The 24,477-nt window shown below is 47.4% G+C and overlaps 1 protein-coding gene across 2 annotated transcripts in view; it reads left to right on the top strand.

Moving 5' to 3' along the window:
* The first annotated feature begins 273 nt into the window (after positions 1 to 273).
* Positions 274 to 24,477, top strand: part of RNF216 (ring finger protein 216) — an 82,559-nt gene continuing 58,355 nt past the window's right edge. Inside the window, exons 1-5 of one of the 2 annotated variants that reach the window (XM_074598067.1) lie at positions 274 to 452; positions 16,193 to 16,321; positions 17,498 to 17,631; positions 18,715 to 19,566; positions 21,281 to 21,357. In XM_074598067.1, the coding sequence (XP_074454168.1) occupies positions 16,255 to 16,321; positions 17,498 to 17,631; positions 18,715 to 19,566; positions 21,281 to 21,357 (1,130 nt within the window). In that variant the 5' untranslated portion in view covers positions 274 to 452; positions 16,193 to 16,254. Of the gene's footprint in view, positions 453 to 11,355; positions 11,375 to 16,192; positions 16,322 to 17,497; positions 17,632 to 18,714; positions 19,567 to 21,280; positions 21,358 to 24,477 lie in introns of those variants that run through there. The other variant, XM_074598069.1, reaches the window with a different exon arrangement.

The raw sequence follows: 24,477 nt of genomic DNA, 5'->3' as shown, positions 1-24,477 counted from the left end.
ACCCCTATAGGGAACCTGCACCCCCCCATGGCAGAGCACCCCATAGGGGACCTGCCCCCCCATAGAGGACCTGTAGCGCTATAGGAGACCTGACCCCGCTTCGCAGAGCCCCCCCCCAACAGGGGACCTGCCTCCCCCAGCAGAGACCCCCCCTCGGAACCACGTGCAGCTCCTCGCCCCGCCCCTTCCCCTCAGGCCCCGCCCCCTTCCCCCAAACCACCGCCCGTCCGGAAGGGGGCGGGGCCGCCTGGAGGACCGCCCTCCCCCGCCTCTATGGTAGGTCTGCCGAGACGGGACCGCTCGGGCCGCCCGTCTGTCCCTCGCCGCTCCCCGCTCCCCGCCGCTCCTCTCTATGGTGCGGGGCGGTGTGGTCACGTGGGGCGGGCAGGCCGGAAGGAGCCGGGCAGCGGCGGCTAAATGAAGCGGGGCCGGCGGGGCGGCGGACGGGCTCGGTGAGTGCCGGCCGCGGCCCCCGCGAGCTCGGGGCGCTCCCGCCGCCCGAGGAGAGCGGCGGCAGCAGCAGCCGCCCGGCGGCGGGGGAGGGGTTCACGCCGGGCCTCCCCGCCTCGTCCCCTGGGCCTTGCCTGCCCCCCTCCCCCCGGGCGGGGGCTCCGCTTGCCGCCCTCGGCTGGGGTCTTGCCCCGTGGGTCCCCCCCCCTCAGGGCCGGGTCCTTCCCCCTGCTTCCCTCAGGCCCGGATCTTTCTCCTCCCTCAGGGCCAGGTCCTTCCCCCCGCTTCGCCTCAGGGCCGGGTCTGTCCACACCTCAGGGCCGGAATCCCCCCCTCAGGGCTGGGTTCTTCCCCTCACTCCCCCTCAGGGTCGGGTCCCCCCTTCCCCTCAGAGCCGGCGTCGTCGTCCCCCCCCACCTCAGGACCGGTCCCTTCCCTCCGCTTAGGGCCGGTTCTTCCCCGGTCCCTTTTCCCCCCGAGGTCAGGGGCCGGCCCCGGTGAGGCCCTCGCCTCCTTCCCGGCCCCGGTGTCCTGCTGAAGTCTCGTGTGTCCCCCTGCCATGGAGGGGTAAAGAGGGTGGGGGGCACCCGGGTACAATTTCCCGGCGCTGCTCTCCGTGGGGTCCCTTCCCCGGCTGGTTTCAGGTATAACCTGGGCTGGGTGTTTATACTCGGGTGGAAAAATAGCGTCGGCTCCGGAGCTGGTGGGGAAAGGCGGAAATAAGCTTGTTCTTCACTTCTGACCCCCGCCTTGTTGTGGAAACACTTGGTGCCGTTGGGACATCTTGACATTTCAGGCATCTGCTGTGGGAGCTGCTGCAGAAAAGAAACCCAAAACACAGCTGTCCTTAGAGTTGAGGGATGTGTGTAAGAGATACTCCTCCTCTTCCCCTCTCTCTGTTGATTTGAGTGCTAGCTCGGCGTGGTGGGGGAGAGCTTGTTCCCCCAAACAGCTGGAGGAAGGTCAGGTTTTCACGCAAAGTATTTGGAGACTAATGAGTTGTAGCTAACTCCAGCGAGCGTGTGAAGAGAGGAGCGAGAGCTCGCCCAGGCAGCGCTCCCGCACGCCGGTTTGGGATGGGCAAAATGTAGGTCGGCTTAAAAAGTCACTGTTGTCCTGCAGACCCGCTGGCTTTGCAGCTGCGCTCGCCGGAACCCCTGCGCGGCTCCTGGGTGGGTAACGGCCGCTTGCGCCTGCGAGTGTGGCCCAGGAGGTTTTTCTTTTCATCTCGCCTCCTCTTTGTGACCTGAAGCGTTGTCGTCGAACGTCTTCTAATGCCTGACCTTAGAGTCTTATTGAAAAATACTTACACCAGAAACGTAGCTGTCATATGAATAAGTTTAGTTGTCGATGTTTCTATTCAGCTTCCTTACTGCTCGTCAAACAAAGTTCAGTTTCTTACGTGAAGCGTTACTGTTCAGTCACTGGTTTGAGACCTCTGATGCTTTTTAAAAAAGAAAAGCTAATGTTGCTGCTGTGCACTTTTCTTCCCGTTGTCGAGGCTTAATGCTGAGGGACTGTAGCTCGGTTGTCTGTGTGCTTTTTCACAGCGTCTCTCCTTGTGTTTCTTTTCCAGCTTAGTGACTGCCCTGCAGAACAGCAGACTCCTCTTGCTTTATTTCGGGCAGCGATCCTAAAAGCAATAGCTAATTGCCTTGGTGGCTGAAAGGCATGGGCAGCATTAGAGCGAAGACCTACAAGCAGATCCCCGTTTCTCTCTTCTGCTATGTAGTGGTTGCTTCCTCTTTCTTAGAATTTCTGCTGTCTCAATCAATGTACTTTGGAGCTGTTGCAGGTTTCCAGCAGTAGCAATGGAGGAGAAGGCAGGAGTCCCTGGTCAGGTGGATAGACTGGACTTTGCATGCTCAGATATAAAGTGGCCTCCCACTTCCAGAGAGGATGGCATGAGAGCTTTTTTCCTTCAGTGACCTTCAGTTTGGAAGGTGAGAGGGAATGTTTGAGATCCACCACTCTGCAGATCCAAATCTGGAGCAGGTTCTGGTACGTCCCCGTCTGGGTACCATGTTGTCGGAGCGTGCAGTGCAAACCCTATGGTGGGACCCGTTTTCTCTAGGACTAGTAGAATTGCAGGGACAGCTTTTAATTACAGAACTGTGGGGTTTACAGCTTTAATCTGAGCTTTTCATTTCTAGGATGAATGCCGTGCAAAAATTCCACTGCCTTACACCAGGCCTTTCGATATTGTAAACATCTTAATAGATTTCATGTGCTGGGTGTCTGCATGGTGTGACTAGATGTTAATAAACAATCATCTTGACAGGAGTTTGTGCCTGGAATACCACGACTTGGGAAAGCACTCAGACCCACTTCCTGAAGATCTGTAGAGACATTCAGCCCACTTGGTAGTGCTGCATTTTGGTAATGAGCCTTCTTCCGTCTCTTTTTCTTTCTTTCCTAGGACGTTTTCCTGTCAGCCTGACTGCAGGCATCCTTCTCAGGCAACTGCCTAAGTCAGGGCACAAAGAACAGTTCCTGGAAGGGCAGCTGGGGCAGGCTTTACTGATGTTAAGGTACATTCTGGTTTCCAGCACAGTGCTGGCAGCCTTTTCCTGGGCTTGTGTTTCAGAAGCTGCCTCGGAAGTCCAAATTCCTGGGTAGTCCATGCTTTGTCTGCCTGAGAATGCAGTGGGCGTTACTGCCGCCGGCGAGCTGCGATCGCTGCTTGTGCTTTGAAATTGGACACAAATTACTAAAAAGACCTGTGGCAAAAATAGGTGGAGCAAGCACACAACTCCGTCGACTTCTGCGCAGCTGGAGAGAGGCAGGAAGCGTATCTCGGGGGCCAGGAGCTGATTAGCAAGCCGGAGTGGCACAAACCCAAGTGCAAGAGACATGGAACCCTTCGGGTGTTTTTTAGTGCCTGCTGGAAGAAGTTCCCATTCATTATTTTGGAATGGATGTCTTATTTTTATTTATTTCTTTTTAAAGTCATTGTGAGTGGTTTACTGTGTCATAGTGCCGGCAGCTCGGCGCGGCCATGGGCGTCGGGGCTTGCCGCCGGCTGCGTTCTTTTTGGGACAGTCAGAACTGCGCCGCTAATTCCTCTCGTCAGAAACTTGGGTGTTTTTTTCTTTTTGCACGTGGATGTGGTCTGGAGATATTTTAAGTCTCCATTTAAATTATTGAATTCAGACATCTCCTTAACTACTTAAAGGAGGGGTGCTAATGGTCTCAGACATCTGTGTGTGTGCTGAAATAACAGTGTTGTGTGATGCATGCCTTGGTCGATGGGTGGGCTTTTCAAGCTGCTACATGTAACTTCAGTTTCTCTCAGTAGGGTCTGTCCTCAGTGGGGTAGGTGCCTTTTTTTAAGACAGCGAGCAGCAGAAGACGCGAAACATGGGGTTTACTGGGCACACTAGCTGTCTTCCAGTAGCAGCCCAGGAGATAAGGTTACCTGTTTACTGACGTGGTAGTTTGTGTTTGAAATTGAGCTGAATAACGTCCCGATCAGCATTGGTCTGACGAGAAGTAGGGTGGTCTTCTTTTAAACAGGTTACTGGGGACAGGGAAATCTGGGAAATCGGGGAGGGATAGGCAGGAAGAACAGGAAAAAGAGAAAAAAGCCACTTAGCAGTGTCCTGGTGCCACGAATAAGGTATCCTTGCCAAAGCACCGAGATGTGAGATAATAAGGAATGTTTTACTGAGCTGGAATAATCTTGTTCTCAGCAGCCTTTGTGTCGCTTTTATAGAATTTCAGGTTGATTTTGGAATATCTCCGGAGTGATGTTTTTCCTCAGGGTCAGTGCTTAAGAGCTTGCCACGGTTTTAGATTTGTAACGATCCTTGATAAAGCTTAATTGCTGAGGACTAGAAATCGTACAACTTCTGAATGACACCTTTCTCCTAATTACCAGCGCTGCTGTGGTTCCTTCCCTGTGTTCATGAGGGGAATTGTCATTGTCCAATATAAGTGGAAAAAGCGCTGGGCTATGGGGAAAGATTTCAACACCGGGCAGCTGCTACGCCAAGTCCCGATGCCATCTTGTAGTGTTTCTGACCCACGCTGGGGGAAATTTCAATTAAGCGTGGCTTCCTTGCTGGCTTTGGGGGAGCCAGACCTTTGCTGATGCCGACAGTGCCTGTCTGTTCACAGGGTGACTTTTGGAGGCTGTCGTCGTCATCACTCGTAACGAGAAGCAGAGTTGATGAGTTGAAATAAATCTGGGAGCGTGTGTAGGTGTCAGGGTGACCCGAAATGTTTTCAGTTGGCTTCTGAGGACGAGTGCTGTGTTGCTCACACTTGGTCTGCTTACCTCTGTAAGGAGGCCAAGCTACTGTTTGCATTATTTAGATAAACATTTGGACAAGATCTGGAGAGGCACTGTGTGATATTACTCTGTAGTGGAAGGTCATCAAGATTTGTAGAAGCTAGGATCTTTGTTTGGGGAATATAAGGATGGAAAATGGCCTCAAGTAATATATTTTGTCTAAATAACTTCTCATGCTTCTGTACTGCTTTGTCAATACTGACGTGCCCTTACCAAGCTGTGGGCGCTGCTGTTACTGTTTCTCAATTGGCGAAAGGAACACAGCAGTTGCCTTTTTGCAGCCTTTGCAAAACCAGAATTAGGAACGGATTTACGCTTCTGCTTCCAAATACCGTCCCGAAGATGTGATGCCTTTTTATGTTGGATGGAGGGGGGAGGGAAACCTCTCCCTGATGCTTCCTGCAGATCCTTTTTCCTTGAAGGTACCTGATGGCCGGTAGCAGAAGGAGAGCCTACCCACACACCCGTGGGAGGTTCAAAATGTTGGATAAACATGTTACAGTGGGATAGCAGAGTGGAACAGGCAGCGATGTTGACAGCTGCCTGCAGCAGAGCGGCGACGCTGCCTGGAAGACTTTCCTCCTCTCCCTGCTCTCTCTGTAGCACGCTGTAATGCGATTTGAGGAAGATGACAGCAGCAGCATAATGGGGAGGCAGGAAAAGAAGCTTTTTCTCCCTTGCAGGAAACCAGCGGCGTAGGGCGTTTCATACCTCCCCTGCTGCTAGGATTTCCAGCTACAGATGAACAAGACAGGCAAGACTCATTAGCAGTAACTTGGCTAGCGTAAATAGTTCATGTCCTCTCTCTATATTGTTAAACCGGAATCCTATTGTAGTGGAGCAGGCTTTATTGTGTATAAACTGGGAGGTGCCCTCGATCAGCCATGGCTAGCACAGACCAGCCCGCGACAGCTGGGACACACCTCTGACTTGAGCACAGTGTCTGAAGAGCGCTCCTCAGCTGAATGTTTTTGTGTTTGTTTAGCAGTTTGTGGCTGCTTTTACTGACCCTCCGTCCCAGATGGTTAAATAATCTGTTTGATGTTGTACTGTTGCAACACCCGGGAAAAGAATTTATATTCTGCTATGTGAAAGCTTAAACAGTGTTGGACACTTGACTGCGATGACTAAGGGGTAGGCACGCAAATTCGCAGCCTGGAAACAGTCGCATCCATAGCAAATGGACTGACTGCAGCCTGTGTAACCTCTTAGCTGTGGCCTGTAGTGGTTTTCGTAGTCTTGCATATGCAAAATATTTATTATCCTTGGGGTGAAATTGTTAGGTACCTTGCAGTCTCCTAAATCTGTGTGACCGGACCTGGAGAATTAATGTGCAGTGCTGCTTTCCTTGCTTTTTAGCTGGCTAGCCGATAACTCATTCATTTGTGAACTTTAATAGGCTTCAGAAAAGAATCATGCTGGATGTGGAGCACCTCTAAATCTGGCCATGATCCGGTTTCACTGTTATCGGTTCTGATGTAGTGTTGTGCTCACCTCAGATAGATACAACCTCTTTGTTTTTTCTGCTATTTTAACACATTCTGCTTAAACCCTGCCATGGCCTCTGCCACGTGGCGTGGATGAAGTCAGACTGGACAACTGTCATGAGCCTGGGAGGCTGCCCTCGGTTTCTGCCACTGACAGCCCGCTTGCTGGCCTGGAATCGGTTGCCCACAGGGCCAACACTTGGCTGCAAACAAAACCAGACCTGGTTTTACAAAAGCAGTTGCTGGCTGGCTTGAAAATCTTGTAACAACTGGTTATCTGTGGTGCTTGAGCATAGGACATAGTTTCCGTTCTTCAGACGGGTTGGTGGCAGTCCCTCTTGTGCAGCAGTTTTTGGGTGCAGCTTTTCTTTTTTTACTCTTTCCAGCAGGAATGGGTGCAGAGCATGAACCTGCTGCTCAGGTATTGTGTGTGCCTTACAAGGTTTCTATCAGTATTTTACTCTCTGTAGTTAAGGCAGTTGAAGGCTCTTGACTGCAGAGTGAACTTGGCCTCTTGGCTCATTATGGCTTGAAGCTGATTCTTGTATGTATTTAAGCCCTTCAGTTGAATGTGTAAAAGCATCTTTCAAAAGCAGCGTGTGATCTTGGACTAGAAGCACATATAGATTGAGTGCTAGTTAGGCATCTCAGCTGGGGTCGCACAGCGTCAACTCTTAGGCTGCAGTTTAAGATCTTCCCCCTTTTTGCAGTTTATTTTAGCATCCTATTTCTGTTCTCCCAGTTATGCTGTGGTGGATGTGTGAGGAGAGAAGGTATCTGATCTGAATCCTACAAAAAAGTTTTCCAGGGCATTTCTTTTCAAAGCTGTAACAAATGCCGGTGGAGCTCAGTGTGAGAGGAGGTGACAAGCTGTGGTGTGGGAATGTGACCATCTTAAGCAGGTCTTGCTCTGAAAACCTTCTTAACATGAAGCCACAGCTTCTGGCCAGCACTGGCCACTGACCTTGGAAATTATGGCGAATGCAGATGCTTAACATGGTTCAAAAAAAAGGGTACGGCTGTAATAACCGGAATATGTGACCTGGGAAGTCATTCTTTTTGGAAGTCCCTAATTCTGGGATGTTTGACACCTTGAATGGTTGGTGGCAAACTTTTAAGTCGATACTTCTAAAAATACTGTGCAGGTTGACACAGAAACCTTCCTTTTTGCTAAGGTGGGCTATTGCAATAAGTCGGGGTTGTTTTTTTTTTTTTTTTTTCCTTCTGTGCCACCTCAAGGTCAAGTCTTAGCTTTTGTATTGTCAGCAGCTTTGTGAAATGAGGTGAGGTGTGCTTTGCAGGCTGCAGCCATCCTTGAAAGCAAAGTTTCTTGTGATGGGTTCAGGTCACACTTAAAATAAAATTAAAAAATTCCCCTGTTCCTTTCCACATTTGCTCCTGGTAGTGCATTAGGGATTTTTTCTGGAACACAGCTTCCCAAGTGCAGCTTAGATCTTTGTTTCCAGAGCTGGTCTGCTGGGCATCAGCTTAACATCTAGGATGCCATCGCAACCTATTAATCCTTCATGAATTTAAAAGTCCTCCGACTGTTACTGCAACTAAAACTAACTCTTTGTGCTTTCCAGCCTTCTTGGCTTCGCTCTGGTTTGTCCCTCGCTGCCGCTTTTAACAGTGTTTTGCTGGTTTTGTGCAGCCTGTCCCTCTTCTTCTTCCTCCCGCTGCCCACCGCAAATAGCTGGGAGCGGAGCAGGCCGCTGGGGGCTCGTCTAGGTGAAAGCCGTGGCCTGTGAGGGTTACTCTACCCAGCAACCTTGAACTCCTTTATTTCCCTCTTTCTTCTCCAGTGAAAAACGGTGCTAGGATGGGAACCTGAAGTCTCCTGCAGATGTGCATCCAACTTGTTAAATAGCTCCTTAAAAGGTTGCACTTGGTTTTCTTTGTTCTGTTATACCTTTTAAAAGTGACACTCGGCATCTCGTAAAAAAGAAAGAGAAAATGAGACAAAATACTAAGGATTTGGAGACAAAATGCTGTGTCCTTTCCCTTGGAGAGCTCTATGAAGCACAAGTAACAGAGGAGCACTCTCATATGTATATCCTGGGGCACGGAGGGCATTTCTCTTGTTCTTTTCCATGTGGCCGCTGGCTTGATGGGGAAGAGAAGACAGTTGCAATTCTTATTATGTAGAGCCCTGGCAAGTATGTGCAGCACCTGGTAGTCCGTGGAGTCCAGCTCTTTCAGACAGCAGTGGGTTTAATGACGGTGCTGCCCAGAGAAAGGAGCCTCTGCCACCTGCTCTTGGGATACATGTGAGTTCAGGGCAAGAAAACTGGAAGTAAAACTCGCTCTGGAAGTGGCAAAGTTGCAAATCACATGGTTTCACATGCTCTTCCGTTCATCCCCACCCTTCTGCCACAAAATCAGAGCAAAACAGTTCTTTAAAATGATGGTTTGGGAGATAGGCTCTGTGCCCAAAGAGGTTGGGTTTGTGTGTACGTGCTGCCGTGGTGAAGTGCTGAGCTGCCAGTGCCTGAATTGTTGCTTGAGCATGAAATGCCAAGTTGGCATCTCTGTCTGTGATGTGGGAGGACCATTTTGGATTTTGGGATTACTTTATATGATCCTGCACGTGCCAGAAGTCTGAAGCAGGCAGAGTAGTATCCTTTACAGGAGCAAACTGGAGAGACGCCTCCTCCCCCCCGAAGCCTCGAATTTTCACTTTGTTTTCAAAATGAGCTACTCAAGGCAAGGGCATTAACTCCCCTTTCCAACCAGACTTCTTAACTTTTTTTTTTTTTTTTTTTTAGTGCTTGATTTGATAGGGAAAGCAAACGATGGATCTAAAGCTCCCCACCTCTTGAGCCAGCATGGGGGTTTTTTTTTGCATACATCAAAATTAGCAGTCTCTTGCTGGTCAGAGAGATGTGACAATACGGAGCCCTGTTATTTAGCAGAAGGACTGAGGGGGCGGTCGTGATAAGGCAGTGAAATGTCCAGCAGTTGACCTTGATGCCAGTCATCAGGGAATAACTTGAAGGCATCAGAAGCTTACAGTTGAGTTGAATTAGTAGTTGCCCGTTTTTGGAGAACAAGTACATCTGGTTCAGAACAGTTTTACATTTTAGAGAAGAGCTCGCAAAGCAGAGGTAGGTTTTGCTAGGAAAACTGGTGTCATTGTAGGGGGCCAGATGTTAGGTGAGTAAGATGAAACTGGACAGATTTCTTTCCTCGTGTATTTTGTGTAATAGAAGCAATAAAAATGGAGATTGGGTATTTCAAAAAAATATGATTGAGTCATACTGTCACCTTAATGGAATGATGAAGTGCAAGTGAGGTTAACTGAAAGTCTTGTGATGTACAGACAGTCGAGATGTTTCCTCTAAGTCCTAAGTTGACTTTCAAAATGACAGAAGTATAGTTAGGGATTTGAACCCAAGTAATCCCTAAAAATCTGCTCTCTTAATTGCTCCTGACTAAGCAGTTTTCATTAGACCGCAGCAATGACACACAGATGTAGCTCAAACCCTTTTAATCCATAGCCTCTCCTTTCAAAACATCTTCTAATGTGTTCTTGGACACGCGGGTGACTGAGAATTGCCTGTTAAAAATGCACAGCGAAGCTCTGCACGAAGCTACAGCGCTTGGTCCTTGGTCGAGCCACAAGCAGGTTCTAGTAAAACCAGCCAACCCCACCTTAGCGAACTCGTAGTTTGCTTTTCATCGATGCAGTGAGCATTAAGCACTCTGCAGTCATCAAGAGAGCTCCCACCAATGGTAAGCCTTGGTGGAAAGGGCATCGCTTGGTTCAGCGTGTGTTTCACAGTGCGGCTTTTCTCCTTGGGTACAAGACGGTGAGGAATGGGGAACTTCCGTAAGATAACTAAAAGTTGTGGTTGCTGCCAGAGAAGTTTGAAGACTCCCTGTCCCTCTTGTCCATCTTAATAACGTTCTAGCCTGGAGCATTGCTCCTGGAGCTGGTTGGGATGCTGGTGTGGCTGCAGAAATAGTCGGTGCTCTTCTGAGATATTTTCTGCACAGTGCGTGTATTGGCTGTCTTGTACATACGGACAGGTAAACATTCCGGTTTGCTTTACTTGCCACAAAACACATCTGGTGTTACGTTGTCTTATATTTTGGTGGGACAAAATCAGTTCTCTGACTTTCTGTGGTAGAACTGTGTTACCTGTCTCTTAATGGAGAAAAAATTGTTTACTTTGGCCTCTGTTCCTTGATCTTTCTCAGGTCTCAGGAATCCTGTCTTCCCCTTCTTAGAGGGTGTACGTGTCTGTCTAAAATCCTTTGGTAAGCCAAGCCAGCTGCTCATGTCTTGTGAAACATTTAGGGAGTGTTTTAAAACTTATAATCTAATTCTTTTATTAAATGATGTTCTGGTTTGTTGTTCCTCTCCAGCACATACTATGGGTCCAAATATTTGTGGCAGAGCTACATGGGTGCAGTTGTCATAATTCTACCCCCGTTCTGTGCTCCTGAGAGGAGCTTTTGTGTGATAACTGTATCTGGTTGTGCTGTTTTCATAGCAAACCGATGCGCTGCTGGAAACTGGGTGGTCTTGCCTGCGAGGCACTGCTGTCTTCAGGAGGCCAGGGGTAAGGCTTTTTGGTTTTGGCGTGGTTTCCGACTGTTGTCTGAGCAGTGGTTAGCCCTCCGTGCCAGCCACGTCTTAATCTCTGCCTTTATTCCTTTCCGAGGTGCGAGGCACTGGCGGTAGCTGCCTTGTGCGTGGCAAATAGGGCTTTGTTTGTGCACGGTGGTTCTCGTCGGGCGTATGATCAGGGGATTTCTAATTTTTGGTTGGGATGATGCCGCTTAACACGATCAACCGCTGTGAAACTCTCCCCGCTTTTGCGAAGTGACTGTTTCAAGGAGCAGCCCCCAGAAGACCGTGAACCCTTTGAAATGTTTCAATGAAATGCTCGACAGTTAAGTTGGGCTGGTTTATTTCCCTTCTGTTGTGCTGCCTTTTTTTTTTTTTTTTTTTTTAGGGCTGAATTTTTAGCTTTTCATTTTGCTGGTTGTCACAAGCCATGCATTATTTAAGTAGCTTCTCTTTGTTTTAGCAGCTTGAAAGGAGCCAGAAATTCACCTTGCTCGCAGGCTACCAGCAGACACGTTTGCTGCCCGCAGGCAGAAAGTAGGAGTTGATGCTCTTCTGTCAACGTAGGTGAGCAACGGTGGTGTTGCTGTATGGGGGAAAGGCTAAATCACACAATGATTTGATGTTGCTGACATCTCTTTCAAGTTGTTCTTTTTTTTTTTTTTTTTTTTTTTTTGTTTTCCCCCCCCCCATTCGGTTGGGATTTCAATTCCTGCCTCCCCTGCAGTGCTTTCTGTCTAGTCCTGTTGCCTTGAGCTAGAGCCAGAAAAGAGCACTCTGAGTCTAGTCCCGTCTTGGGTATGTGGGAGTTCGAGATTTCAAATGCTATAAGTGTGTGTGTGGGGAAATATATTACACTGTCTCTAGGAGGGGGGTCTCCCCTCGACTGTCGCTTTAAATTCCAGCACTGTCTGAAGATGCTCATTGCAGCACAAACGCGAGGTGGAGGGAGCAGGCTGGAGTTCTGCTCTAATTACTGCAGTCCAGAAGCGCCTGCATATACCGGGAGTTTAAATATATGCACAGTACCGATGCCTGCTATTTTTAGCCTAGGCTAAAAATAATGTAACGTGGTGTTTGCAGGGATTTTGAATGGGTTTTGGAAATCCTTGTGTAAGCATTCTGTGTGCACCTGAGACCTGCTTCACCTCTTAGCAGCTGATCCGGCGACTCGTAGTGGTGGTTGGGACCAGCAGTTTTGTAGATTATATATTTGCGTGTACAAGAAGCTTGTTCGGGAAGTACGTGTGACTTCAGCTGTCGGTGTGAGATCTAGTCAGTTCAGAGAACAGTTACACCTAAGTCCCTGGTGGTCTCTGATTTTTCCGGTGGCTGTTCTGTTTAATGGGTTGTTCTCCTCTCAAGTCGCTGTAGGAAAAACCTTAATGGGGAGGATTTTATTGCCTGTGCAGTGAAACAACTTGTATGTGCAGAGTCGTGATTGCATGGAGTAATATGGGAAAATGGAGGGGAGATTTGGTGGAACCGCATCTTCAGCGTGGAGGTCTTCACCGCGCTGTCAGCGGGTGGCTTCAAGGACGTGATAAGAGTTTTGTGTCACCCTTGTGCTGTATAGGGATTTGAGTCCTGTTTGTGTGCTGTAGTGCAGGTGGGAATTTTTAAGAAAAAAGAAGGAGAAAAATAAAAAAAGCTTGCGAAGTGTATGCCTGCCTGCTGCCAGGTCTTTTTAAAATAGTTCTAGTATCCTGTCCTGGACTGTATTGTGGAAATGCTGATGGTCATGTTAGAGCTTGGTTATAGGTAGCCTTATTCTTTACCTATAAATAGGCACTGAAATCACTGAGGTAGCATAGGATAGCACTTCTTTCCATCTGTCTTGCTTGCTTTTTTATTTATGTTGTTTATGTAGGGCAAGACCCTAGGGTGGCTTTGATCTTGTTACTTCACGTTCTTGGCGGCCTGGTGCTATAAACATGAATAAACTTCTTATTCATGCCACTAGATGGAACTGGCCCGTGCTTATAGATATTTGTTTAAACTTGAGCTCTGTATTGAGTATTGACAAAATGAATTGCGAGCTCTCGGTGGAAGCTTGGCTTTTCCCCTCAAAGCAGTGCTTTATTAAGCTGCTTGGGGTTTTATGCAGTCTGTTTTGAAACAGAAAAGTAGTACATTGCCAGTTCTTTCCAGGCTTGGCTGCTTTTTTTTTTTGTTGCCTTGACTGTGTATTACAGTTAATGCTATTTATTATATTCCTGCTTTTAAACCACCATGACTCTTTTGGTGATGTGTGGGCATCTTTCTCTTGTACAGGGGGGTAGACAGTCTGTTATCCCAAATTTCGTTTCACATTATTTCCTGTACTACTTTCTTGATGCCGAAGGCTGAAGTGTGCAAGTTCCTTTCTATGAGAACCGGAGTTGCCTATGGAGAATACGATCTTAACGTTAGTTCTGTGGCTTATCCCTTGTTCTTGGATTTGAACAGCTGTAGTTTAGCCAGCATTGGACAGCAATGCACAAAGCACCATTTGAGCTACTTGGGAGAAGATTTTTTTTTTGGTGACCGTGCCGAGCATTTGCGGTGTTGACCCACCCATGCATACACGCATACCCAGCTCTGCTAATGCACCGCATGCCCCTGTAGGGGAGAAATAATCCGAGCCACTTAGCTTTGCTCAGCGCAGATCCGAGCAGATGCCTGTCTGGCCTCTGCACTGCTTGATGCTGCGAGGGCTGATTTGTGGCTTCCACAAACGTCCCTGTTCTTCCCCAGCCAGTCTTGGAGCGATCCTTTGCCGTTGTTTCCTGCCAAGAGGTTCCTTTCAGCCTGCATGAAGGCAGCTGAGACGAGGTGGGTGCTAGCTCTGCAGGGGCTGGTGACTGTTGCAGGGAGCGCTTTGTAGGACCGACCTGCTGGGAAGCAGAAGTGGTTGGTGTGGGTATGTGAGCTGAAGAGGCCCGAGTGCCGCTCCTGGCTTTGCTGCTAGCCTGCTTGGTGGCCTTGGCTACGCTGGTCCTTTCCATGCTTCCATTTCTCCGTCTTTTAAACGGCAAGAAGTGTATTGATCTTATTTTCTAAAGTATAAGAGGGCTAAGGATGGAAAAATGTTATGCAGGAGTAGGTAGCTATTCATGAATACCAGGGAAAATACGACTGTAATAATGTGGACGTGACCTTTTAAAAAGGACAGGGGTTTCGCCAAGTATGCTTACAGTGATCCAGCTACTGAGCTGCTGCTCCAGCACCTGTCTGCAATGATGAGATTTCATGCCATTCTGGCAAATAAAGTACGATTTGTTTCTTCTTGATAAGGCAGAAGCTAAAGAACTTCGTGGAAACACTCCCAAAATCTTGCTCTTGAAGCATTTTCAAAGCATCGACGTGCCCATGATGCTCTTGTAGCAGTTTACTGGAAATCGTATGTGCTACTGAGGTTCCACGGTTCAAATATAGGGGTAGTTGCATGTTTGTAGTAATGCTGGTTAGAAGAGGCCTCTCCAGTTCCATAGCCCAATGTCCCGCTCAACTTTGGACCACGACCAGTGCTGGGACCAGGTGAGTGTGGCCTTGAAACATTTATGGTGGAGGTTCCCTCCGGAGAAGACAGGCACTGGGCCACACTGTTGGCACCCTTGGTGCGTGTTAAGCAAGTGTCCTACCCTGCGAATGGGGAGAATGCTGCTGCCTTGCTCGTTTATCCCGCTGCTCGTTTATCTCACCGCCTACGGTGCAAGGTTGCGGACCGTGTCTGCAGGAGGAAGGTGTCCTCCTGGCCAAAGCCATCCAACTCTCGGTGTTTTCTGTGAAGTGTGGCTTGGGTTTTGCCTTTTTTAGGTGTCAAATTATACTTTTTTGTTGTTGTTGTTCCTATGATTTGATCCTGTATTAAAATATTCTGAAGATGATAACGACTAGTTCCTTGAGGGGGGTATAGATATGGGTATGTAGTATGCGTCTGAACTGATCTCTTCATTTTGCTGTCCTAGCTGCAAATCCTGTTCCCTGCAGAGGAGGTCAAGTAGAATTATTGAGGAAGAATTTAGTCTGCTCTTGTGTACAAGCAAACAGGATTTTATAGCAGACCCGCCATTTTCTTCCAACTTATGCATCAGTAAATATTTAATAATACGGATTCCTCCATGCTCTAATAACGAGATGGATACTTCTCAGTAAAAAGACCTCCTTTCTCATTCCCGTGATCAAATTGTGGTCGGAGTTCCTCTGTGTATTCGGCTGCTCTGTGATTGCAGGAGTTGAGAGCTATAAGCTGACAGAGCATAAAATGGAAACCTACTGTTCAGGTTGCGGTGATTCCTCTGATCTCCTAATCCTGTCCGGGAGCTTCCAGCCGGCTCATTGTGCTTCTCTGAAAACAGGTGGGGGTAGCAAATTTTAGTCCCAAAAGCTCAGTCCTGTGAAAGGACCCTGATCCCTGTCGGGCTCTCTCTTTGGTTTGAGAGCAGGTGGGGTATCCAGGAATTTGTACCAAACCCTCATTGAGGAGGGGAGGTGTCATAAATCAGGGAGGTCTCTTCTTTAAAAGAACAGGTGATGGCAAGAAAGTGTGCTCTGTAAGTGGGACTTGTTCCCGTGCCGGTTCACAGTGCAGGCACAAAACACGCACGTATGTACTACCCTGCCGGGGTGCAGCTTCCTTCTGACGTACCACCAGTGTGGACATTGTGGAAGCGAGCTCTAAGCATCTCTGGGCCCTCTGGAGTTGTGCCTCAGCTTGGTGGCACGCAAGGGAATTAGGGGTTTGATGCCGGTGTCTCCGTTTCAGCAGTGTGGTTCGGCTCCTCAACAGCCAGGCTGCCGGGTCTGACCCGTGACGTTGGCTCTTCACCTCGGTGCCAGCATTTCTGCAGCACTTGTGCGAGGTACGGCTTCATGGCATGAAGGGCAATAGCAGGTGGTTGTAATGACATCCACTGGTACGTTTGAGATGCAGCTTGACACCGTGTTGCCCTCTGGCAGCTCAGGCAAGTGGCTTTTGCTCCTCTCACCAGTAGATGGTGGCAGAAACACCACTATTGAGTTGATGCATCAGGTTTTTGACTTCTTGGAAACGGGGTACGATCTACATACAGGGAGGGTTTGAGTCCTGGCTGGTCAGAATAGCATCTCTCCCCCCTTTCTGTGATTGCATAGCTGTAAGCGTCTTCATGTCTTCTCCAGAGGCGCCTCTCAGGCCTGATCGCACTCTTCAGTCGGCTGTCTTAACCCTTGGAACAGAAGACAACAGAAACATGTCTCTCTGAGGCACTGAGAAGGGGGTACAGACAAATATCCTCACGGAGAAGCTGCGTTGGGGGAGCCAGGAGAACCCCAAAAACGATCTGGCAGCTTAGTCTTGGGAAAGCCTGATCTGGGTGCTGCTGAGTTTGCCTTACTCTCTCCTGGTTTTATTTTGTCTTGTAGTTCCTCCTGTGAGCCTGACTGCCATGCCTGGGCACTGACGCTTTCGGGTGCAGCTGTTTAAAATGGCAGAGAGAGGTGGAAATGAAGAAGTAACTGACTTGAACAGCTTCCGTGGTCACAGAGGAAAAGGTGAGCACCAATTTGCGCACATTTCCAAAACTCTCTTTGTAAAACTCTGCTTACAAGCAGCAGGATCTATAGATACTGAACTTGCAAGAGTGCTGTTAATGGGAACCTGCTAGTGGTCCGTTTGCCGTGTCATACGCTGCTCTGTTACACTGATTTCACAGCCACCTACAGAAAGTTCTCTCGTTTTATGCTGACATGCAAAATATTTGGCTCTTGTCTTTCTCATGTTGTACTGCCTTAAGGCAGATCGCTAACTTCTTGGGAACAGCATGTCGAGTTATTTCAGCAGATCTGAGGGGCTTGTGGTGTTCCACCCTTTTGAGGACCTCACAGGAGAGCGGCTGGCTTTGCATTCCTGTGCTCACAGGGCTGTGTGCGTTGGCACCCGTTCCTTCAAGAGTGGAATTTAAAGTGATGCTTTCTGTATATGCCTGAAAGGTGATAAATGAATATTGTGAATACTCATGCTAAAGCATAAGCCAAAATGTTGCCTCAAATCGTAGGGAAAGCATGGTAGTATGCTGTCTGCAGTACAGAAACCCTCCCTTTCTGACTGGAATGTCCTGAGTTCCAGCTCAGCAGCATCTGTATTCCACTCTTGGTGAGCCTTGAGGGACGAGGTTGTCATTAAACAGCAGGATTTCTTCTGCACCCACAGTCAGGGCCCTATCCCAGGCCTGCATACGGTGCTCCTGCAAAGTCACGCTCTTTCAGAAAAGAATTGCACAGAGAACCTTATCTCTCCTCTAGAATGCACTGCACATTAATAAAAGAAGATGTATTGTCCCTGAGATAATGAATGTTCAGGACTTCTCTGCAAAAATTAGGAAGTACTCTCTATGTGTCTTGTTCAGAATAATTTTTGCAGCAGCTTGACTCATGTTGAAGTTTGGGATAGAAGCATCTCCGCGTCAGTGTCAATGGGTGACTGTTTCATGCATGTGCCTTTGTGGCCTCTGGAGCTGTAGCTCGTGCAGGTGTTTTGCTCAGGGGGCCACAGGAGGTAGGAGTGGCTGTAACAGTAACTGGCAGAGGAACCAGTGACCTTTGAGCGCTTCTTCCCTGTTGTTGCACTGCAAATGTGAAGATTGATTTTTCAGATGTTTCGGTGCTTGTGCCCTGTAATTTCAGTTATTTACCTTTAGCAAATAGCTAAATTTACTTACTTTACTGCAGACCGGATAAGCCGCGGGGACGAAGGTCTTATCACGATATCAGATTCCTCGGATGAAGAATTACCTTTGTTGTTGGAAACGCCAGCAGAGCAGCAGCACGAGGAAGATGACGATGATGTTGTCATCTTGGCAGAGGTAGCTTTGCATTCTTGTACTTGCCCTGCTTTATTCATGGCCCTTATAGCCAACTCTTACGCAAATATCTGATGCGTTCCTTTGAGAGTCCTGTCCAGTTATGGTAATTTACTTAGGATGTCCAAAATGAATGTTGAAATGACAGCTTTTTGCTTTTAAGTGTTTAATCTTTAAAACTTTTAAGTGTTTAATCATATTTTTGGCCCAGGAGAGGAGAGCTAGGCTGTTAAACTGCATTGTATTTAAAGTTCTACTTAAGGAAGGTTGTAGCTTCCATAAAGTTATCTATCTAAATCCAGAAAGGTGGAGTGCTTCGTAAGAGGTCTTGATGTTCCTTAGAAGGCGGGTTTTCAAAACGTGCTTTGTATGCCTTATATTCCTCTGTGCTGTTTGGATTCTTGTTGGGCTGTTGCAGGCACTCGCGTTTTTTGCGCTTTTACGAATCCAGCCCGCCTGATAAGTCTCTTTCCACTGGCACAGAGGAGGGCCAGAGGCTTTAGCTTACCCTGATTATTTTTAAGTGTCCAATTCCATACCTAAGCTTTATTAAGAATATATTCCACTTTTCCGTTAGAGTGACCAGAGGCATTAAGAAAATGGGTTGCGAAGCTGACCCTTCTGTTTCTTAGTTGAAAACAGTTGCAGAGAATTTTCAAACTCTGTCAGCGTATAGCAGTCCTAACCTGCCAGGGGCAAGAACAAGGCCAGAGATTAACATTTTTGAGCTTTTGAGCTTGCATTTGAGAATGCAAATATGCCGTTAGTTCGTTCCTCCTTTCCATACTATTTTACTGGGAGGGAAGCGGGAACTGAGGTGAGCTCAGGCAATTATTCTGGTCTGAAAGTCCTGGGCGTCCCCGGTTCTGCCAAATGTTCTCTTAGCGCCGGGGGACAGACTGAGGATGGAGTTTGGTGGAACAAAGATATGTGGGTTGTAGTTTCATGCCTTATTAAGCACCTTGCTAAACAGACTTTTCATCTGTTTTCCATCAGAAATTTGATTAGATGCGAAAGATGATCTGGGACAAGGATTCTGACATGCAGACAAGAACTCCGACTTACTCTTGTCTGTCTTCTTTTTAGACCCCAAAGCATCACCAGCCTCTGCGTCCCAATGTCATCAGACCTGCTGCTCAATGGCAGGGTGCAAACACGGTGGGAGAAGTTGGATCTAAAAGTGCTGTTGGGCCTTTGAGGAGCATATATCTGCAAGATGACAACTCAACTCTGCTCTGCCAGGGAGAGCGGTATAATCACATGGTGGAGAGCAGTGCTGGACCAAGCAGGGATGAGAATGTGAACTTTGCCTTGCCTGGACCATCTGAGCTCAATGGCCCCAGGTTTGAACTTACAAGTAACCAGGAGCCTGGCCCGAGTTTGCTTCCAGCAATAAAGACGAGTCCACAGCCTGTTGTTAACAGAGAAATTATTAGTCTGGAGAATGCAGGCTTTCCACCACAACAGGAAGAAAAGGTGGAAGCCCAGGGATGGCAAGGAGACGACTTGGAGCCAGAGCAGAACCTCAGAGGAACAGCTGCTGCAACTACCACAGACCAGGAGACCCATGAGGACAGACAGATGGATCACCCGTTCTTCCAGCCCTTGGAAGGTGAGCCACATGCTCTAATAAATGGTTGTGCTCCTCAGCAAGGGCAGCCTGAAGCAGACCCAGGATCTTTGAGGGCATATGGAGAGGAGGCTCCTGGGCCAGCCTTCCCACGACCTGAACCACAGCAGGATGGGATTCCAGGTCCCGCTTCACCCCAGCCGGCGCATCCACCAGAAGAAACGAGTCAACAGGCAGCAATAGACAATGAACAGCCAGGTCCAGCGTTCCCTGCGCAGGGCTCTCATGAACTCCGCTCAAGTAATGTGCCAGAACAAGGAGCTGCTGGGCAGGACCAAGACCTGACTGCGCTGCTCATCAGAGAGACAGTAAGTATTCCCAGGGCTTGTTTGACTTCAGCGTGCATCTTATTTTCAGGCAGGTTTTTCAAGGTGTGTAGTGTTTCACATGCTCAAAGCACAGCCCTATTGACTTCAGCTGCAAATCCCCATCATTTTGGCTGAGACTCAGCTATGCACCGGGAGAGGAGCGTGCAGTGAACTGTCTTGGAAAACTTTGGTTTGAAAGACTGACCCCAGTGCTATGGTTGAAGTGGTGAGAGGATGCAGATCTTGAGGGAACTATTTGCTTTGGGATGAGCTCTTGGCTAGAGAAAGGCTTAGCAGAACTGATTGCAGGTCCCAAGGGCACAGCGAGGTGAAATAACACAGGTCTGTTCCCTTAAAGGCTACTGCCCTCTCAGTTCTGCTAGTTTGTTTTTGTCTGGCTGATTCCTAACCCAACTCTGTGGAGCTGGTTTAGGAATGGATGTAGAACTAAACCAGCCAAAACTGAGCCACTAAACACTGGCAAAGGGATAGAGGGTGAGGTAGAGAAGGCTTAGGAACACGTGGCTGAGAGCCACGGCTGCTTTCGGCTGACTCTCCTAAAGCAGTTTGGTCCATGGCCACGTTAAGGCCACCGAAGTGGTCAGGGGTAATGGTTGCCCTTGCAGTGTGGATTTCCAAACAGTAGCACTGAGGGATTACTGAGTAAGCAGCATGAAGACTCACGTGTGTTAACTCCGCATACTCCTTTCTGACTCTGTGAAAACCAACAACCAAAACAAAAAAAATGTGGTCATGCTTCACGTGTCTAATGTTTTCCCCTCCAGTGCACACTCCTCCCCTTTATTGCTAGGGAGGAAGGGTCTCTCTTGATGCTTTATGGAATACTTCTCTGCAAACAAGTGCATTTTCCTGCATCTGTACCTTACACTACCACCCCCATCCCCTCCAGATCTTCCCTTCACACCCCAGATCTGAGGCTCTGTGGGAAAACTGGGGTTGAGGAAAATATTCTTTAAGTAGCAGTCCAAAAAAATTCACTTCTTTCCAAGTAAGACCTTGTTGATCAGCGACATGCTTTGAGATGGGCAGGTAGAGACTCTTGCATTCAGGGTTGCTTGACAACCCTGACCAGTTCAGTCTTGCAAAGCAAAATATCGCATGGTGCAATCGATTGCAATACCTGTACAGAAACCCAACAAGAGAGCGGCAAAGGGTGCTCTTTGCTACGTGGCTAATGCTGGGAGAGCTTTCACAGAGATGCCAGTAAAGGTTTGTTGTCTCTTCTGATCTCATTGCTGGTGCGTCTGGGTGGTTTGGGTGGGTATGCGCATTGTTGGATTTTTTCCTTTTGCTTTGGAATGCTGTATTTCAGCACACAATCTGGAACTCCTTAATCTTCTGTCTGAAGGTAAATATTAGTTTTGCTTCTGTTGCAGATCATACCTACCTGCCTTTCCTTTTTCCAGCCAGCCTGAATCACGTGTTAGGCAGCTGCTCATGGCCATTCATATCACTACCCATGCTCTTCTTGTGAGAAAGAGCTGTTAGCAATCATCCTGTGGAGCAAAGGAAAGCCAGCAGCTTGCAGTATCCAGGCTGGATGGGTACAAATCCTCTCTTGAAATCCATTTTGGCCCGCGTCTCAGGAGTGTGCTGGATAATTACCTATAAATCCCTGTCTTTGGTGCTGTTGCTAGGTTGTGCTACACAGCTCCTCTAATACCTACGTAACCTTTAGCTTTTCCTACTGTAGGAAGCAAGATTCCCAGATGCGAAGAAGGAATATATTGAAGAGCTAATCAGCATCAAGAACTGCTATGACTTAAATGTGTAAGTACAGGGCTAAGAGCCAGGGTGTATCGTACAGCAGTCTGGCTGCAGTCACACTTCCATGTCCTTACCTGCTAATGATGCTGTTCTAGAGCATATCCAGGCTGAGAGTCACCACTGCATTGATAGTGCCAAAGAGCAGAGAGGTTTTTTTTCCCTTCTAGTAGAGCTTTTCTTAAATCCTCTCTAATTCTGACATTGTGATGTAGCTTTTCCTCTTTTAAGATCATTTGCTTATTTAAAGATATCACATATAATTTCCTATTAACTATTACTAGGGTTCTTAAAAAGGGTGACCGTCAGGATTAAGGTATTGAGATGACTTCTATAAAACATAGTACGAAGGTGGGTTGGTGAGTTTTGAGTTGGAGAAAATAGTTTCCTGTCTCATCGTTTCACTGGCGTTTGGCTTTTTCCAGGTAAAGCTGACACTGTTTTGGAGTCCCTTATTTAATGTCATGATGTTGGCTTTTATCCCCTTCACTTAATCAAGTAGCAGTGGTGCTGTTTGAGTTCTCTCACATCACTTTTTGCAGATAGAATAGAGCAAACAGACTCAAGGCCTGGTAGGATTGATTCCAGATATCTGTTGATGGACTGATTTTGGTCAAACTGAGCAGAAATGTGAGCCAAGAAGGGAAGTAAAAGGAGTGGAAAATCAGCATGAGGACTCTTTGCTTTCCCAATTGCGTTAGGAGCTCAAGAATACCTTAGTGTTCATCCTGTTTGATATCTCTGGGTGTCATGTTAGAATCAGAAGTTTAAAAATAGTCATTAACCCTACTGGTAATTGCATCATCTCCCTGCCCTTTTGGGTAAAGCTGGCACAGCTGAAGAGCGAAGAATTGTGTGTGTTGGCACCAGCAAAGCAGAGGGGAGAGCGGTTTGAAGTAAATCACTTGTGACTTGTGTCTGATGGTAGGTGGCCCCTTTCTCTGCAGCTGTCACCGCTATCTCAAACACATTGAAACTAGTTATTATGTGATATAAGAATGAAGAATAGGTGTTGATTGCCAGAGTATTCACTCTATCTTGTATGAATCCAATGCCCTTTCCAGTTAACTAGGGCACCAATTAAGCAGCATTCAAGTGCCTGAAGCTTAGAATTAGTTACTGGACCATAAATAAGTTAACTGGCAAGGAACTAAGGATGATCCCATCCATTGGGCATAGATTTCCTATTCTGCTGCTTTTGCCTGTGTTGTGAAGTCATGTCTCTAAAGTAGCGCTTCTTAGTTAGAAATTCATCAGACTGCAACTTCTTTCTTGTCTTTCCGAAGTGCTTTCCCTGCAGCAGTGGTGTGGTCAGCATGAGAGAGGCTTTCAGGTGCCCGCACTGTGTACTTGGTGCACCCCGGCTTGGATAGTTGCGTTAGGCGTGTAGAAGACCAGTAGGGCCATTCCATGGGGTGATCGGGCATTGAAATTAGGCATCTGGCTGCGGGACCCTCTCACAGATTGTGTGAAAAAACTCGTTATTGTGTCCTGCAGGAATTTAGCAAAGCCTGATAGAATTAAATCCCACTATTGGCTTCTATGAGTCTTAATGTGTTCCTTCCCTTTTTGCTCCCGAAATCTCTTCTCTCCTTTTGTGTACCACAGACCCAGTGAGATGAAAAGGTGCTTACAGGCTTCCCTGTAGGCCGTCTACAGTGTCTGCTCAGCGGTGCGTTACCCACTTACTGGATGATAAAGATTTCTTCTCCATATTTTTATTCCTTTAACCAAACTATCTTTTGAGTTGTCACTGCGTCTTTTGTATGAGAACAAATGGGTCAAAGCACTGGTCAGCCTCGCTGGCAGGGTCTCTTTGATCTCCATGGTACGTCAAGCTGAATCAGGCTTGAAATATAATAAATAGGGGTGGCTGGGTTTGGGCAGGGATGAGGCTTTTAACTGGCTCTGTGTCCTGTGGTGCAGATATTAATGAACAGTGCGTGCATTGCGCGCTGGGACCCACTTAACTAATTGTCAGACATTGAAGGTTAACATCTCTGAAAATCCTGAGCATTGGAATGGCAACACGGAGAATAGTTCAAATGTATTCTGACTGTGCCACAGCTGAAACCCTTGCGTTAGAGCTGCAGTGATTCGAGCTCCTTGAAGTTTCTGTTTAGTTGGATTAAAACAGTTATCTCTTAAAAAGGGATTTGGAGGGGGAAGGGGCTGGAAGCTATTAAATGCTTAGTGCCAAGATATTTTGTTGTTTTCTGAAATGATGGTCTTAAAACTTTCAGCTGATGCGAAAGATAAGATGTGGAAGCCCCTCTTAGCAGGGTATCATCTATTCAGCTTTTGTGTGCAGAAGCATTCACACTCAGTCAAAAGCTTCTGGCCCAAAATGTCAATACCTGATTAAACAAAAAGAAATGCCTCTGCTTTGAATGTGAAAGCAGGGCTAAAGTAATCGTGCCTTGATAGTGGGCTAATGCTTCAAGCCAGTTCAGATTTCTTAATTAGGGACTGATTTCTGACATCAGGAATGTAAATTAGCTGCAATTATGGCTTTGCTGCAACCTAGCACCTTCTCATTCAAAAAATTTTACAAACGTTAATTGCTTGTCCTAGCTCTTTTCAGAAGGATGGTATTATACAGCTGGGGAAACTGAGGAACAGCTTATGTTTCCTTGGCCCAGCTGGTCAGCGATGGTTCAGAATAAGCTGTGAAAGTTTGATTCTGACAGGCAGCCCACAGCAAACTTCCCCTCCAAAGGGGCTTCTGAAGTATCTGTGTATCTCTGGCGATGGGGTATGCTGAAACTGTGTGCTAGAGTCTTTTCGAAGCTGAAATACTCAGTTAAACTAAATTTACCTGACGAAGTTATAGTTGTTTGTGATAGGACCTCAGGTATGCTGCATTTGCGGGCTAGGGTGCATTTTTTAAGCAATTTTTAGTGATTATTTTCTGAATGCTGTTCTCACTAGACCAGTTTCTATTGTGAGTTGAACAATGCTAGTGTGAGTTCAAGCTTTGTTACAATGAAACCTGTATTCAGAGTACATATTGAATGTAAACACAGCTTAAACACATTTCTGTTTCTGTTCTAATGGGAAAGTAGCTTGAGACTGGAGGCTTTAATTCAAATTTGAGTCTGTAATCTTCCATCAAGGAAGAGAGAA

Source organism: Larus michahellis, chromosome 8 (assembly GCF_964199755.1).
Source record: "Larus michahellis chromosome 8, bLarMic1.1, whole genome shotgun sequence".
NCBI classification, from domain to species: domain Eukaryota; kingdom Metazoa; phylum Chordata; class Aves; order Charadriiformes; family Laridae; genus Larus; species Larus michahellis.
The sequence above is the reverse complement of the archived record's forward strand: the minus strand, read 5'-3'. Positions and strand labels throughout refer to the sequence as shown.